Source organism: Procambarus clarkii, chromosome 73 (genome assembly GCF_040958095.1).
Source record: "Procambarus clarkii isolate CNS0578487 chromosome 73, FALCON_Pclarkii_2.0, whole genome shotgun sequence".
Taxonomy (NCBI): domain Eukaryota; kingdom Metazoa; phylum Arthropoda; class Malacostraca; order Decapoda; family Cambaridae; genus Procambarus; species Procambarus clarkii.
The window spans coordinates 8,640,362-8,653,726 of record NC_091222.1 but is presented as its reverse complement, the minus strand read 5'-3'; the positions used below and the strand labels follow the sequence as shown (position 1 = coordinate 8,653,726).

General features: G+C 37.6%; 1 protein-coding gene across 1 annotated transcript; it reads left to right on the top strand.

Moving 5' to 3' along the window:
* The first annotated feature begins 10,356 nt into the window (after positions 1-10,356).
* Positions 10,357-11,508, top strand: LOC138356558 (protein starmaker-like). The gene has a single exon (XM_069312757.1). The coding sequence runs from the start codon at positions 10,357-10,359 to the stop codon at positions 11,506-11,508; it is 1,152 nt and encodes a 383-aa protein (XP_069168858.1).
* Positions 11,509-13,365: the final 1,857 nt, after the last annotated feature.

Sequence of the window (13,365 nt, the reverse complement as noted above, 5' to 3'; positions counted from 1 at the left end):
ATATATATATATATGTCGTACCTAGCAGCCAGAACTCACTTCTCAGCCTACTATGCATGGCCGATTTGCCTAATAAGCCTAGCTTTCATGAATTAATGTTTTTTCGACAACCTAACCTACCTAACCTAACCTAACCTAACGTTTTCGGCTACCTAACCTAACCTAACCTATAAAGATAGGTTAGGTTAGGTTAGGTTAGGTAGGGTTGGTTAGGTTCGGTCATATATCTACGTTAATTTTAACTCCAATAAAAAAAATTGACCTCATACATAATGAAATGGGTAGCTTTATCATTTCATAAGAAACAAATTAGAGAAAATATATTAATTCAGTAAAACTTGGCTTATTAGGCAAAACGGCCTCGCATAGTAGGCTGAGAAGTGAGTTCTGGCTACTAGGTACGACATATATATATATATATATATATATATATATATATATATATATATATATATATATATATATATATATATATATATATATATATATATATATATATATATGTATTGGTGTATACTGGCAGCAGGTTTTCTTTCAAACATGTTTCATTGAATATGACCGCATATTCTGTATTTATTATTTTCTGGTTTAGGGCTTCTATCCCTCTAACTATTTTCTTAGCATCAGGGCTTAATTGAAATAGGAGTTCTCCAAAACTCATTTTCGTACTCTTAAGGTGAAGAAAAGAAGTGATTTACTATAGAGTGTATTACACTTATTTGTATAATTTGCACGACGTTTCGAACCTCCATGGTTCATTCTCAAGTGAACAGATCTTACAATACTAGTTGATTTTATACCCGCATTAGGTCAGGTGATAATACAATGAAGGTGAAAACACGGGGGGATACATAAGGGATAAACATAGGGGCTGCAGAAGGCTTATTGGCCCATACGAGGCATCTCCTATCTAAACACAAAGATTAAACCCGTGTAATTGGCCTGTTATGTTGGACATTGTCTTCTGTGTTGGCATCGATATGTTCTTGTCTTGTCCTTACTCTCATGGTGGGTAGAGTAAATAGTTCCGTGATTTGGGTGTTCATGGTAGGTCGCTCTATTCTTATGTGAATTGCCTCAAGAATTTGTAATCTTCTTGAATCTTGGGTTTTGTCTATTATGCAAGTATTCTTGTTCAACATTTCTCTTGTTAGAGTAATGTCATGGGCTTGTCTCATGTGATTCCTAGGGGCACCAGATTGAAGATGGCATGTCAAACGCCTCGTCAGCTTGGTCGACGTCATACCTATGTACTTACATTGAAGGTTACATCCTTCGTGGGGGCAAGTGTACATGTATACAACGCTTGACTGCTGTAGAGGGTTCTCCGTCGGCTTCGGGCTGTTTTTGATAAGGAGTTCGGAAGTCTTCTTGGTTTTGTAGAATATTATCAGGTTTATGTTTTGGTTAGGAGTAGTGCTTTTTACTCCTTTACGGATTATTTCTTTCATTATTCTTTCCTCTTTTATATGTTCACTGTGCATGGTTGATTTGTAATATAATTTTATTGGGGGTGTTGTGGTTTCTGTTCTAGGTTCTGAATTATACCAACGGTCCAAGTGTCTTCTTATAGCAGCGTTTATTTCCGCGTTGCTATATCCGTTGTTCACCAATACCTGAGTTACTCTTTCAAACTCTCTACTCACGTTGCTCCATTCAGAGCAGTGGGTAAGCGCTCGACGAATATAAGCATTGAGAACACTGGCTTTGTATCTTTGGGGGCACTCACTTCTACCGTTCAGGCATAATCCTATGTTGGTGGGCTTGGTATATACGTTGGTGCTTAAAGAGGTTCCTGTTTTTGTTATTAGTACATCCAAGAATGGCAGACTGTTATTTTCACTATTTTCATGTGTAAATCGGAGTACTGACTCTCTCTCTAGGTGTCTTTTTAGGTCAATTAGTTCATCTGAGTCTTTTACTATTACGAATATGTCATCTACATAACGGCAGTATACAGTTGGTTTTTGTCTGCTACTGAAGACCCTATCTTCGATGGTTCCCATATAAAAATTAGCAAATAAAACTCCTAAGGGGGAGCCCATTGCTACTCCGTCTATTTGTAAATACATGTCTCCTTGTGGACTGATGAAAGGGGCTTCCTTTGTACATGCTTCGAGAAGACTTTTCAAGTGTGGCTCAGGTATGTCTAATTTGGGGGTGCTCTCGTCTCTGTATACTCTGTCCAGTATCATTCCTATGGTTGTGTCGACTGGGACGTTGGTAAAAAGGGATTCAACGTCCAGGGAAGCGATGATTCCATCGGGCTGGGTAGATTTGATCAATTCTAGGAAATCTGCTGATGATTGTAGACTAAACTTACTTGGAGTGTATGGAGTTAGGAGTTCATTGAGTTTCTTTGCCAGGTGATAAGTTGGGGTTGGTATTTGGCTGATTATAGGGCGTAGTGGGTTACCTGGTTTATGCGTTTTAACATTGCCGTAGGCATATCCTAAGCCATAGTCGCCTTGAAGTTTATTGAAATGCACACTACCTTTCTTTGCGTTGATTGCTGTAATTGTTTTGTTTACTTTCCTTACAAGAGAAATGTTGAATGGGAATCACATGAGACAAGCCCATGACATTACTCTAACAAGAGAAATGTTGAACAAGAATACTTGCATAATAGACAAAACCCAAGATTCAAGAAGATTACAAATTCTTGAGGCAATTCACATAAGAATAGAGCGACCTACCATGAACACCCAAATCACGGAACTATTTACTCTACCCACCATGAGAGTAAGGACAAGACAAGAACATATCGATGCCAACACAGAAGACAATGTCCAACATAACAGGCCAATTACACTGGATTAATCTTTGTGTTTAGATAGGAGATGCCTCGTATGGGCCAATAAGCCTTCTGCAGCCCCTATGTTTATCCCTTATGTATCCCCCCGTGTTTTCACCTTCATTGTATTATCACCTGACCTAATGCGGGTATAAAATCAACTAGTATTGTAAGATCTGTTCACTTGAGAATGAACCATGCAGGTTCGAAACGTCGTGCAAATTATACAAATAAGTGTAATACACTCTATAGTAAATCACTTCTTTTCTTCACCTTAAAAGTACGAAAATGAGTTTTGGAGAACTCCTATTTCAATTAAGCCCTGATGCTAAGAAAATAGTTAGAGGGATAGAAGCCCTAAACCAGAAAATAATAAATACAGAATATGCGGTCATATTCAATGAAATATATATATATATATATATATATATATATATATATATATATATATATATATATATATATATATATATATATATATATATATATATATATATATATATATATATATTGGTAGCAATCTTTCTTGTGAGCATATGCTGTTTAATATGACTGAAAGGGTAAGATTAATGATTCTAACACGAATCTTCTCAAAATTTCTTACGTTTTTCTTCACTGTCGAGGGTAATTGAAAAAATTGACTATCCAAAGTTCATTTTCACATTTTATTTTTGCTCTGATACTTAGAAGCGTTTTGCAAGAGAGTTCATATATTTTCAAAGGCAAATTTTTACACACTGTTTCATGCTTAAATTCGTTTTTGGGTGAGGTTATAAAACACAAGTGTTTTTGGGTGAGGTGACAGAGGTTCTGTCACCTCACAAAAATATTAGCGATTTTGAACAAACGAACATTTACATTTTTATTTATATAGATAAATATATCAGTACTGGGTCAGCATCAGCGATATGATGACCCAACACAGTACACATAGCTGATAGCATTACAGTTTGTGACGTCCTTGCAGGCGAGGGTCCGTGATGGTGGTGAAGGTGGAGTCAGTTCCCTTGTTACTGGCTGCAGTTCTCCCGTTTCTGGTCGCTCATCCTCTTCTCCTAAATGGTAATGTGAGATATACAGAACATTATATTAGCATATTTTAGTAGCAGTCTTTTTTGCAAACAAATGTTGTTGAATATGCCCGAAGGGGAAAGATTAATGATTCTATCACGAGTCTTCTCAATATTTCTTATGTTTTTCTTCCCTGTCATGGGTAGTTGAAAAATTAACTCTTCAAAGCTCATTATTACACTTTTCTCTAGTCTGACGCTTGGCAATGGGTTTCGCAACATTTTCCTTAACCTTACATTTTCAAAGAAAATTTTATTGTGTTAAACATCGAATTATATACTCTTTGGGTGAGGTGGGGGATGAATGCCATAACAAAGGGGGGTATTACATATATCAAAGAATAAATGGATCAAGGGGTGTCAATGAATAAAAGGATCAATGAGTATCAATGGATAAATGGATCAAGGTGGATCAATGAATAAATGGATCAGGGGGTATTAGTAGGGCTATTGGATGCCGTGTCTGCGTTGGCTCTGGGTCTCGGAGTGGGTAGAATGTAATTATGTGTTAGCTGGTTGTTGATTGCTGGTCTCGACTTCTTAATATGTAGTGCCACGCTGATGTCCAGTCTCCTGCAGTCGTTATATCTGTCGATTATTTCAGTGTTGCTTGACAAGTTGTCTCTGGTGACTATCTGGTTGTGTGTGGAGATTATGTATTCCTTGATAGAGCCCTATAGTTTGTGCATTGTTAATTGCCTAGAGAGAGAGACGTTGTTGTCTTGCCTATATACTGAGATCGTTGGGGCTGACAGTCCCCAAGTGGGCATGTGAAGGCATTGACGACGTTAGTCTCTCTTAAGGCGCTTTTCTTGGTGTCTTGAGAGTTTTTTATAAGAGAGTGTTCGGTCTTCTTGTTTTTGTAGTAAATTGTTAGTTGCATCTTCTGATTGGTGTCTGTGGGGATAACGTTCCTTTCAAAAATATCTTTCAGGACTCTTTCCTTTGTTTTATTGGCCGTGGAAAAGAAGTTCCTGTAAAACAATCTAATAGGAGGTACAGTTGGTTGCTTCTTCAGAGGTTGCATGGTGTGTCACCTTCCTTATAATGAATTATAAGGTGTACCTGACGAAATGCATCCTCAGGCGTCAGATTATAGACAAGTGTAAAAATTAACTTAGAAGTTTTAATTGTTTAACTTCTCTTGACAGTGAAGAAAAACTTACGAATTATTGAGAAGATTGGTGTTAGAACATTATATATATATATATATATATATATATATATATATATATATATATATATATATATATATATATATATATATATATATATATACATATATATATATATATATATATATATATATATATATATATATATATATATATATATATATATATATATATATATATATATATATATATATATATATATATATATATATATATATATATATATATATATTGGTGTATACTGGCAGCAGGTTTTCTTTCAAACATGTTTCATTGAATATGACTGCATATTCTGTGTTTATTGTTTTCTGGTTTAGGGCTTCTATCCCTCTAACTATTTTCTTAGCATCAGGGCTTAATTGAAATAGGAGTTCTCCAAAACTTATTTTCGTACTTTTAAGGTGAAGAAAAGAAGTGATTTACTATAGAGTGTATTACACTTATTTGTATAATTTGCACGACGTTTCGAACCTCCATGGTTCATTCTCAAGTGAACAGATCTTACAATACTAGTTGATTTTATACCCGCATTAGGTCAGGTGATAATACAATGAAGGTGAAAACATGGGGGGATACATAAGGGATAAACATAGGGGCTGCAGAAGGCTTATTGGCCCATATGAGGCATCTCCTATCTAAACACAAAGATTAATCCAGTGTAATTGGCCTGTTATGTTGGACATTGTCTTCTGTGTTGGCATCGATATGTTCTTGTCTTGTCCTTACTCTCATGGTGGGTAGAGTAAATAGTTCCGTGATTTGGGTGTTCATGGTAGGTCGCTCTATTCTTATGTGAATTGCCTCAAGAATTTGTAATCTTCTTGAATCTTGGGTTTTGTCTATTATGCAAGTAATACATAATAGTAATACTATTATGCAAGTATAATAATATTACTTGCATAATAGACAAAACCCAAGATTCAAGAAGATTACAAATTCTTGAGGCAATTCACATAAGAATAGAGCGACAGTATTGGAGTGGCAGTGTTGAGAATCGCATTATCCGGGGTTGGCTGGTGGAAGAGACCACCCATTGGGGTGCTGTATGAGGAGAGTGACCAGCGAGTCACACGAGGTTCCTGGCTAGGGCACGCAACCCTAAGTATTGGTCGTGGAATGGCCTACACAGCGGAGCTGATCGGTACCTGCCAGCTACAGACTGGATTGTGGTTGAAGGCCTCCACGACGAAGCACCCAGTGGGACTGTGATTTGGCTGGCCTGTGGCCAGGGTAGATTCGTCGTAGAGTTATCGTGGATTCATCGTGAGCCACGGAAGCCAAGATCAGGGCTACCCAGAAGAAGCATTGCCGAGTGTTGAGCGTCTTCAGAGAGGGAGACCTCATTGTACATTGTGTAGTTATAATTCCCTTTTATGACTTTAAATTATGGTGATGGAAATATATATATAAATTGGAATATTTGTATCCCTCCCCCTTTAGTTTTACTTGCATTACGGAACACACCCCTTGAAAGACTCTACTAACTTGGGGCCGGATTCCAAAACTCTACTACCATCAGAGAAGAACCCGGTTGCGTCCCAGTAGGGCCGTAACAGTGTGCATGTGTTTACATCTGCCAGACAGGTAAATCTCTTTCCTCGCGTTTAAAACAGCATTCATATGCTATTCGTACAGCCCAGCAATCCAGTGCATTGTATTTACATTCCAGTTTATGCAATCATTCTACCGACTTCACAGGGGCAAAATGTATTGTTAAAAGTATGGATTTTGTTGAACGAAACGTGATCGAGTCTGCTCTGATCAAACATTGTAACAACAGCCTTAATGTGAGCCCCGGTATGTACAAGTTGGATCCCTATTTAAGCCTCAATATAGCACGTCAAAACAATATAGCAATCATTTAACACGTATGGCACTTGGAGATATTAATAGGAGCTGCCTCGTATGGGCCAATATAGGCCTTCTGCAGTTACCTTCTTTCTTATAATTCCTTTCCTCCACTTATTTTTGGTGGTCAGGTGATCTGCCCAGGCGGATATAAAGGTCTGATCAGCAATCTTATCTTCATTCTACTTTGCTCTGATGAAGGCGAATTAGCCGAAAACGCGTTAAGCATTTTCTATTTTTCACATGTGGTTATTCTGCATACTTGGATCAGTGTTTTTGTGATCATTGTTGCATATATATATATATATATATATATATATATATATATATATATATATATATATATATATATATATATAAACACGCAAAGGACTCCATCCCTGCAAGAGACTCAAACCTAGAAGGCCCAGGTGTTCAAGCACCCAGTCATCCAGTCACAACCAGTACTCTGACCCCTCCACCACTTGTTAAGGAACGTTCTCGGATCTTGGATAAATAGTCTCACGACAACCAAGATTTTTGTTGTCAATGTGGTCTAGTGGGTAAGGTACCAGATTCGCCAAAGTGCATAGTGCTCCTGGCTGTTTGGGTTCAAACACCTCTGTGGTGCGGAGTTTTCAGTTGCATATTGGCTTGGGACCCATTCAAGCTTATTTGCATTTGTGTTGCTCACGTGGCCCCACCAAGTGAGGTGATTCAATGAAATTTCTATGCCCAAGTTGACCACTGTGAGCTGTCAGATCTTGGATAAATAGTCTCATGACTACCAAGATTTTTATACAGTCAGTATGGTCTAGTGGTTAAGGCACTAGGTACACCAAGGTGCATAGTGCTTCCGACAGTCTGGGTTCGAATCCTTCTGGGGTGTGGAGTTTTCAGTTGCAGTTGTTTTCAGTAGTTCAAATTGCATGATTTTGTTATTTGTATTAAAGCAGATTCAATAATGTTCCTATTGAAGGTAATTTTACAATTCGTTATTGAAGAAGCCATGGCCCAATCAATTTGGTGAGATCTTTCTGACAAATGAACAAACAAAACATTAGACAATTGGCCGTGTCTTATAGCATATTGATCATTGCTGTCTTATATGTGCTGTCAATCTGTTTTATGGTGTCTATTAACCTTGTTTAAATTACTAATCAAGCTGTCAATGTAATCAATCAGAGCTTTAATATAACAATGTGCTTTAATATACCTACTTATATCTCTCATCTCATTTTTCTCTTGTAATGTATCTTTATCATTTATCAATTCTGATTGAAATTACCTACTTAAAATTATCTGCTAGATTAAGGACCTGCCCGAAACGCTGTGCGTACTAGTGGCTTTACAAGAATGTAAATACTGTACTATCCAATGTATTCTCACAAACCCAATGTACCTTCTTGTATATATATAAATCAATAAATAAAATAAATATTTATGTTGCAAAATTCTAAATTTCAAATCTTTGGATGTTTGCCCAGCTTAGAACCTATTAGTCTTTACAAGGTATTTTGTATATAACACAATTATCACTATGAAGACTGTTTCTAACTTATAATTTTCCAACAGCATTTTAGTAATTATACAAAACATGTATCTAAAAAACTTTCAAGGCCTGACAATATTTTCGTATCCAGAAAAATATGATAAACATAATACATTCTTTAGCCGAATTTTCTCACTGCATATATTATTATATTATGTACGACGGACTTTGCTATGGAAAACTTGCAAAAAACCCAGTGAATAACAAAGCTTGAGACCAATAGAATCAATATTCTTAAACTCTTCATCTAAGAATTCTGGACTAATAACTCAACTCGAAGAGCTCTTAGATACATTGAGGAAAAAAATTATTGTTTCACATTGTATCTATGCCCTGAGAAATAATGAACACAAGATAAATTATTTGTAAACTTTCTTTAGACACTAATCTTGAGTGAAAAATCTGCCCTATAAGTGAATCTAAAATTGGCTTACATTTTTCTATATCAGTCTCCATAGTAAATTTAATAGAGGTGATTTGATCATTATGTTTAGCTACAAATTCGTCTGAATTTACATTTGTAGGCCATATACACAATATATCATCATCTTATCTAAACCATGGGATGATTCCAGGGGTAATTTTTTAAACAAATTTCTTTTCGAAAAGTTCCATGTACAAGTTTGAAAGTCATGGAGATAAAGGATTTCCCATTGCCATTCCTAGTCTGTAAATAATACTCATTATTAAAAGTTAATTTACATTCTTTTGTACACAGCTTAATAAGATTGACAGTAATATCAGCAGGCATAGGTAATACATGGTTCATTAATTCATGAGCAAGGTAATCAAAAATATCATCTCTCGGAGCCTTAGTAAACAAAGAACAATCTTCAAAACTGATTAACTTGACATCTGAAATGACTGGAACATTATTCAATTTGTAAACTAATTGAATAGAATTGGTCAAATGAGAAGATGAAATAGTTTCTAACAATGGGAGACAAGATTGTGGTGAGCTATTTAGAAAGCTTGAAGGAAATGTTCAATAGGAACACTACGGAATCTGCTTTAATACAGATTACACATTCATGTAATTTGTACATTATCAGGGGTTTGTATAATTTAGATCCATTCAATATTTTCTAATACAATCTTACTAATACCTTATCTTCCACATAACTATGAAGAAGTAAAGATTTCATCAGTATAAATAAGGTTTTGTTATTTTCATGTGGGAAATTCAAATAACATCCCTTTTCAATCACTATTCCTAAGCAACACACACAAATATCTTTGAATTCTTACAATTTCTGAGATGGATGTACTCTCAGCACTAATATTAAGACAAAAGTAAAAGCTATTGTGTTACCCTTACTGAAACTTTACAAGCAAAAACTAATCCTGAAAAATGCATGCAAGAAAGACTATTAAAGATAAAAATCAAATCGTTACAATGGTGAACATTTTTGCCATTGTCACTTGATTGAGACAGGAACAGATCCACATGAGTGGATACAAATGCCACTCCAATACCTGAAAAAGGAAACAAGACATCTTGTAACTATCGGCCAATGATGAGGACAACTAAAATTGGCAAACGCACTTTTATTACGAATAGAGACTATGGTGTACGACATTTTGAGTTACCATCATAACTTTCGTTGTAATCGTTTGAGTTTGACAATTATTTTTATTATGGTTAACTCAAGCCAGATGAAGACAATTTTACAATGAAATTGAAGACACTTACAATAATAAAATTGCTTGATAAAAATATGTACTAGGTCGGGTGGAAAATTGGTTATATGGAAGCAAATAGCCTGTAGTTCTAAATGTACAGGCATGACATTTTTTGTGACAAAAGGGTCAGTTTAGGGATCAGATTTGTTCCTGATTCATGTGAAATACATCGATAATAGCTTATGCTCTTTGATGTACAAAATTCCATTTGCAATGGAAAGATTTGCAATGGAAATATTTATATGGTAATGCAAAATGAGAAAAAATACTACAAAGCTACTGGAAGACCAAAACAGTCGTGATGACCAAGACAGTCTTGATGACCAAGACAGTCATGATGACCAAGACAGCTGTGATGATCAAGACAGTCATGATGACCAAGACAGTCGTGATGGCCAAGACAGTCGTGATGACCAAGACAGTCGTGATGACCAAGACAGTCGTGATGACCAAGACAGTCGTGATGACCAGGACAGCTGTGATGATCAAGACAGTCGTGATGACCAAGACAGTGATGATGACCAAGACAGTGATGATGACCAAGACAGTCGTGATGACCAAGACAGTCGTGATGACCAAGACAGTCGTGATGACCAAGACAGTCATGATGACCAAGACAGTGATGATGACCAATACAATCGTGATGACCAAGACAGTCGTGATGACCAAGACAGTCGTGATGACCAAGACAGTCGTGATGACCAAGACAGCTGTGATGATCAAGACAGTCGTGATGACCAAGACAGTCGTGATGACCAAGACAGCTGTGATGATCAAGACAGTCATGATGATCAAGACAGTCATGATGATCAAGACAGTCATGATGACCAAGACAGTCGTGATGACCAAGACAGTCGTGATGACCAAGACTGTCGTGATGACCAAGACAGTCGTGATGACCAAGACAGTCGTGATGACCAAGACAGTCGTGATGACCAAGACAGTCATGATGACCAAGACAGTCGTGATGACCAAGACAGTCGTGATGACCAAGACAGTCATGATGACCAAGACAGTCATGATGACCAAGACAGTCATGATGACCAAGACAGCTGTGATGATCAAGACAGTCATGATGACCAAGAAAGTCGTGATGGCCAAGACAGTCATGATGACCAAGACAGTCATGATGACCAAGACAGTCATGATGACCAAGACAGTGATGATGACCAAGACAGTCATGATGACCAAGACAGTCATGATGACCAAGACAGTCATGATGACCAAGAAAGTCGTGATGACCAAGACAGTCATGATGACCAAGACAGTGATGATGACCAAGACAGTCGTGATGACCAAGACAGTCGTGATGACCAAGACAGTCGTGATGACCAAGACAGTCGTGATGACCAAGACAGACAGAAGAGACCTGGGGGTGACAGCCTCTCATCAACTGAGGTCAAGTAAGCATAAACATGGGCTGCAAATATATATAATTGAATGTAAGGTTTCATGGAGAGATCTTTCAAGGTTCGAAGTGAGGAAGTCATTCTTACTTTGTATATATCATTAGGACATGCTAGCAGCTGGGTTGTTGAAGGCAGTTGTGGTCGTCGTACTTGGTAAAGGATGCTGTCAACTTTGACAGTGTACTACCTAAAGTTCAACCCAAGTAAATGTAAGGTAATGAAACTAGGAGGATCTAGGAGGCCAGTCACTGGATACCGAATGGGAGATGAAGTCCTTCACGAAACGGACAGAGAGAAAGATCTGGGAGTTGATATCACGCCAAACCTGTCTCCTGAAGCCCACATCAAAAGAATAACATCAGTGGCCTATGCGAGGCTGGCTTACATCAGAACTGCTTTCAGAAACCTGTGTAAGGAATCCTTCAGAACCTTGTATACCACATATGTAAGGCCAATCCTGGAGTATGCAGCCCTAGCATGGAGTCCGTACCTAGTCAAGCACAAGACGAAGCTGGAAAAAGTTCTGAGGTATGCCACTAGGTTAGTCTCAAAACAAAGAGGCATGAGATATGAGGACAGACTACGTGAACTGCACCTCACGTCGCTGGAAGACAGAAGAGCTAGGGGAGACATGATCACCACATACAAAATTCTCAGGAGAATTGACAGGGTGGACAGGGATGGATTATTTAACACGGGTGGCACACGCACAAGGGGTCACAGGTGGAAGCTGAGTACCCAAATGAGCCACAGAGACATTAGAAACAACTTTTTCAGTATCAGAGTAGTTAGTAAATGGAATGCACTAGGAAGTGATGTGGTAGAGGCTGACTCCCTACACAGTTTCAAATGTAGATATGACAGCCCAGTAGGCTCAGGAATCTGTTGAGAGGCGGGACCAAAGAGCCAGAGCTCAACCCCCTGCAAACACATCTAGGTGAGTACCTTGCGTGCCCCTATCTTGAGATCTTGAGATGATTTCGGGGCTTTAGTGTCCCCGCGGCCCGGTCCTCGACCAGGCCTCCACCCCCAGGAAGCAGCCCGTGACAGCTGACTAACTCCCAGGTACCTATTTACTGCTAGGTAACAGGGGCATAGGGTGAAAGAAACTTGGCCCATTTGTTTCTGCCTCGTGCGGGAATCGAACCCGCGCCGCAGAATTACGAGTCCTGCGCGCTATCCACCAGGCTACGAGGCCCCGTACCCTATGCTTAGGGCAACGCAGGAACATCCTGGTAAAACAAATATAAATATAGGAATTAAATGAAAAGGTTCATAGTCCACCTAAATAAGTGATAGTACTGTTGGAAATTTTCTACATTAATAAACTACTATTGTATTATAATACATCATCATCATTATATACTAACTACAGTAGTTATTAATTTCACTAACGGTAGTGTAAACAAAAATTAACCATTTCATCTGCGTATTAGTGCTAGAATTCTCATGAAATCGAGTAGCAAAATTGTCAGATAATGTCTAGTTAGACACGTTTATTACCAACGTGTTAGAAAATTGAATGTGGTTCTCTAAAATTATCAGTATTCCACATAATAATTACCTACGGATAATATGACTCCCGATAATCTGAAACCGAGAGTTATTAACTGAAATTATTATCAAATAGCAGTTTTATCTGTTACGTACGAATGCTATGGAGAGAATAAAAATCTTCTCCATTTCTCGTTTAACACCATTAAACGAGAATATGATAATATTTAAGTCCCTATAACTGCAACCCAGTTCTCATTAACGAATTACATCTATAAATACGTGGAAAAGAATTATCCGTGATTAATAATTTCTGTGGTGAATGCGAGAGACGGGTTGAGGGAAGGCAGGCGGAGACATG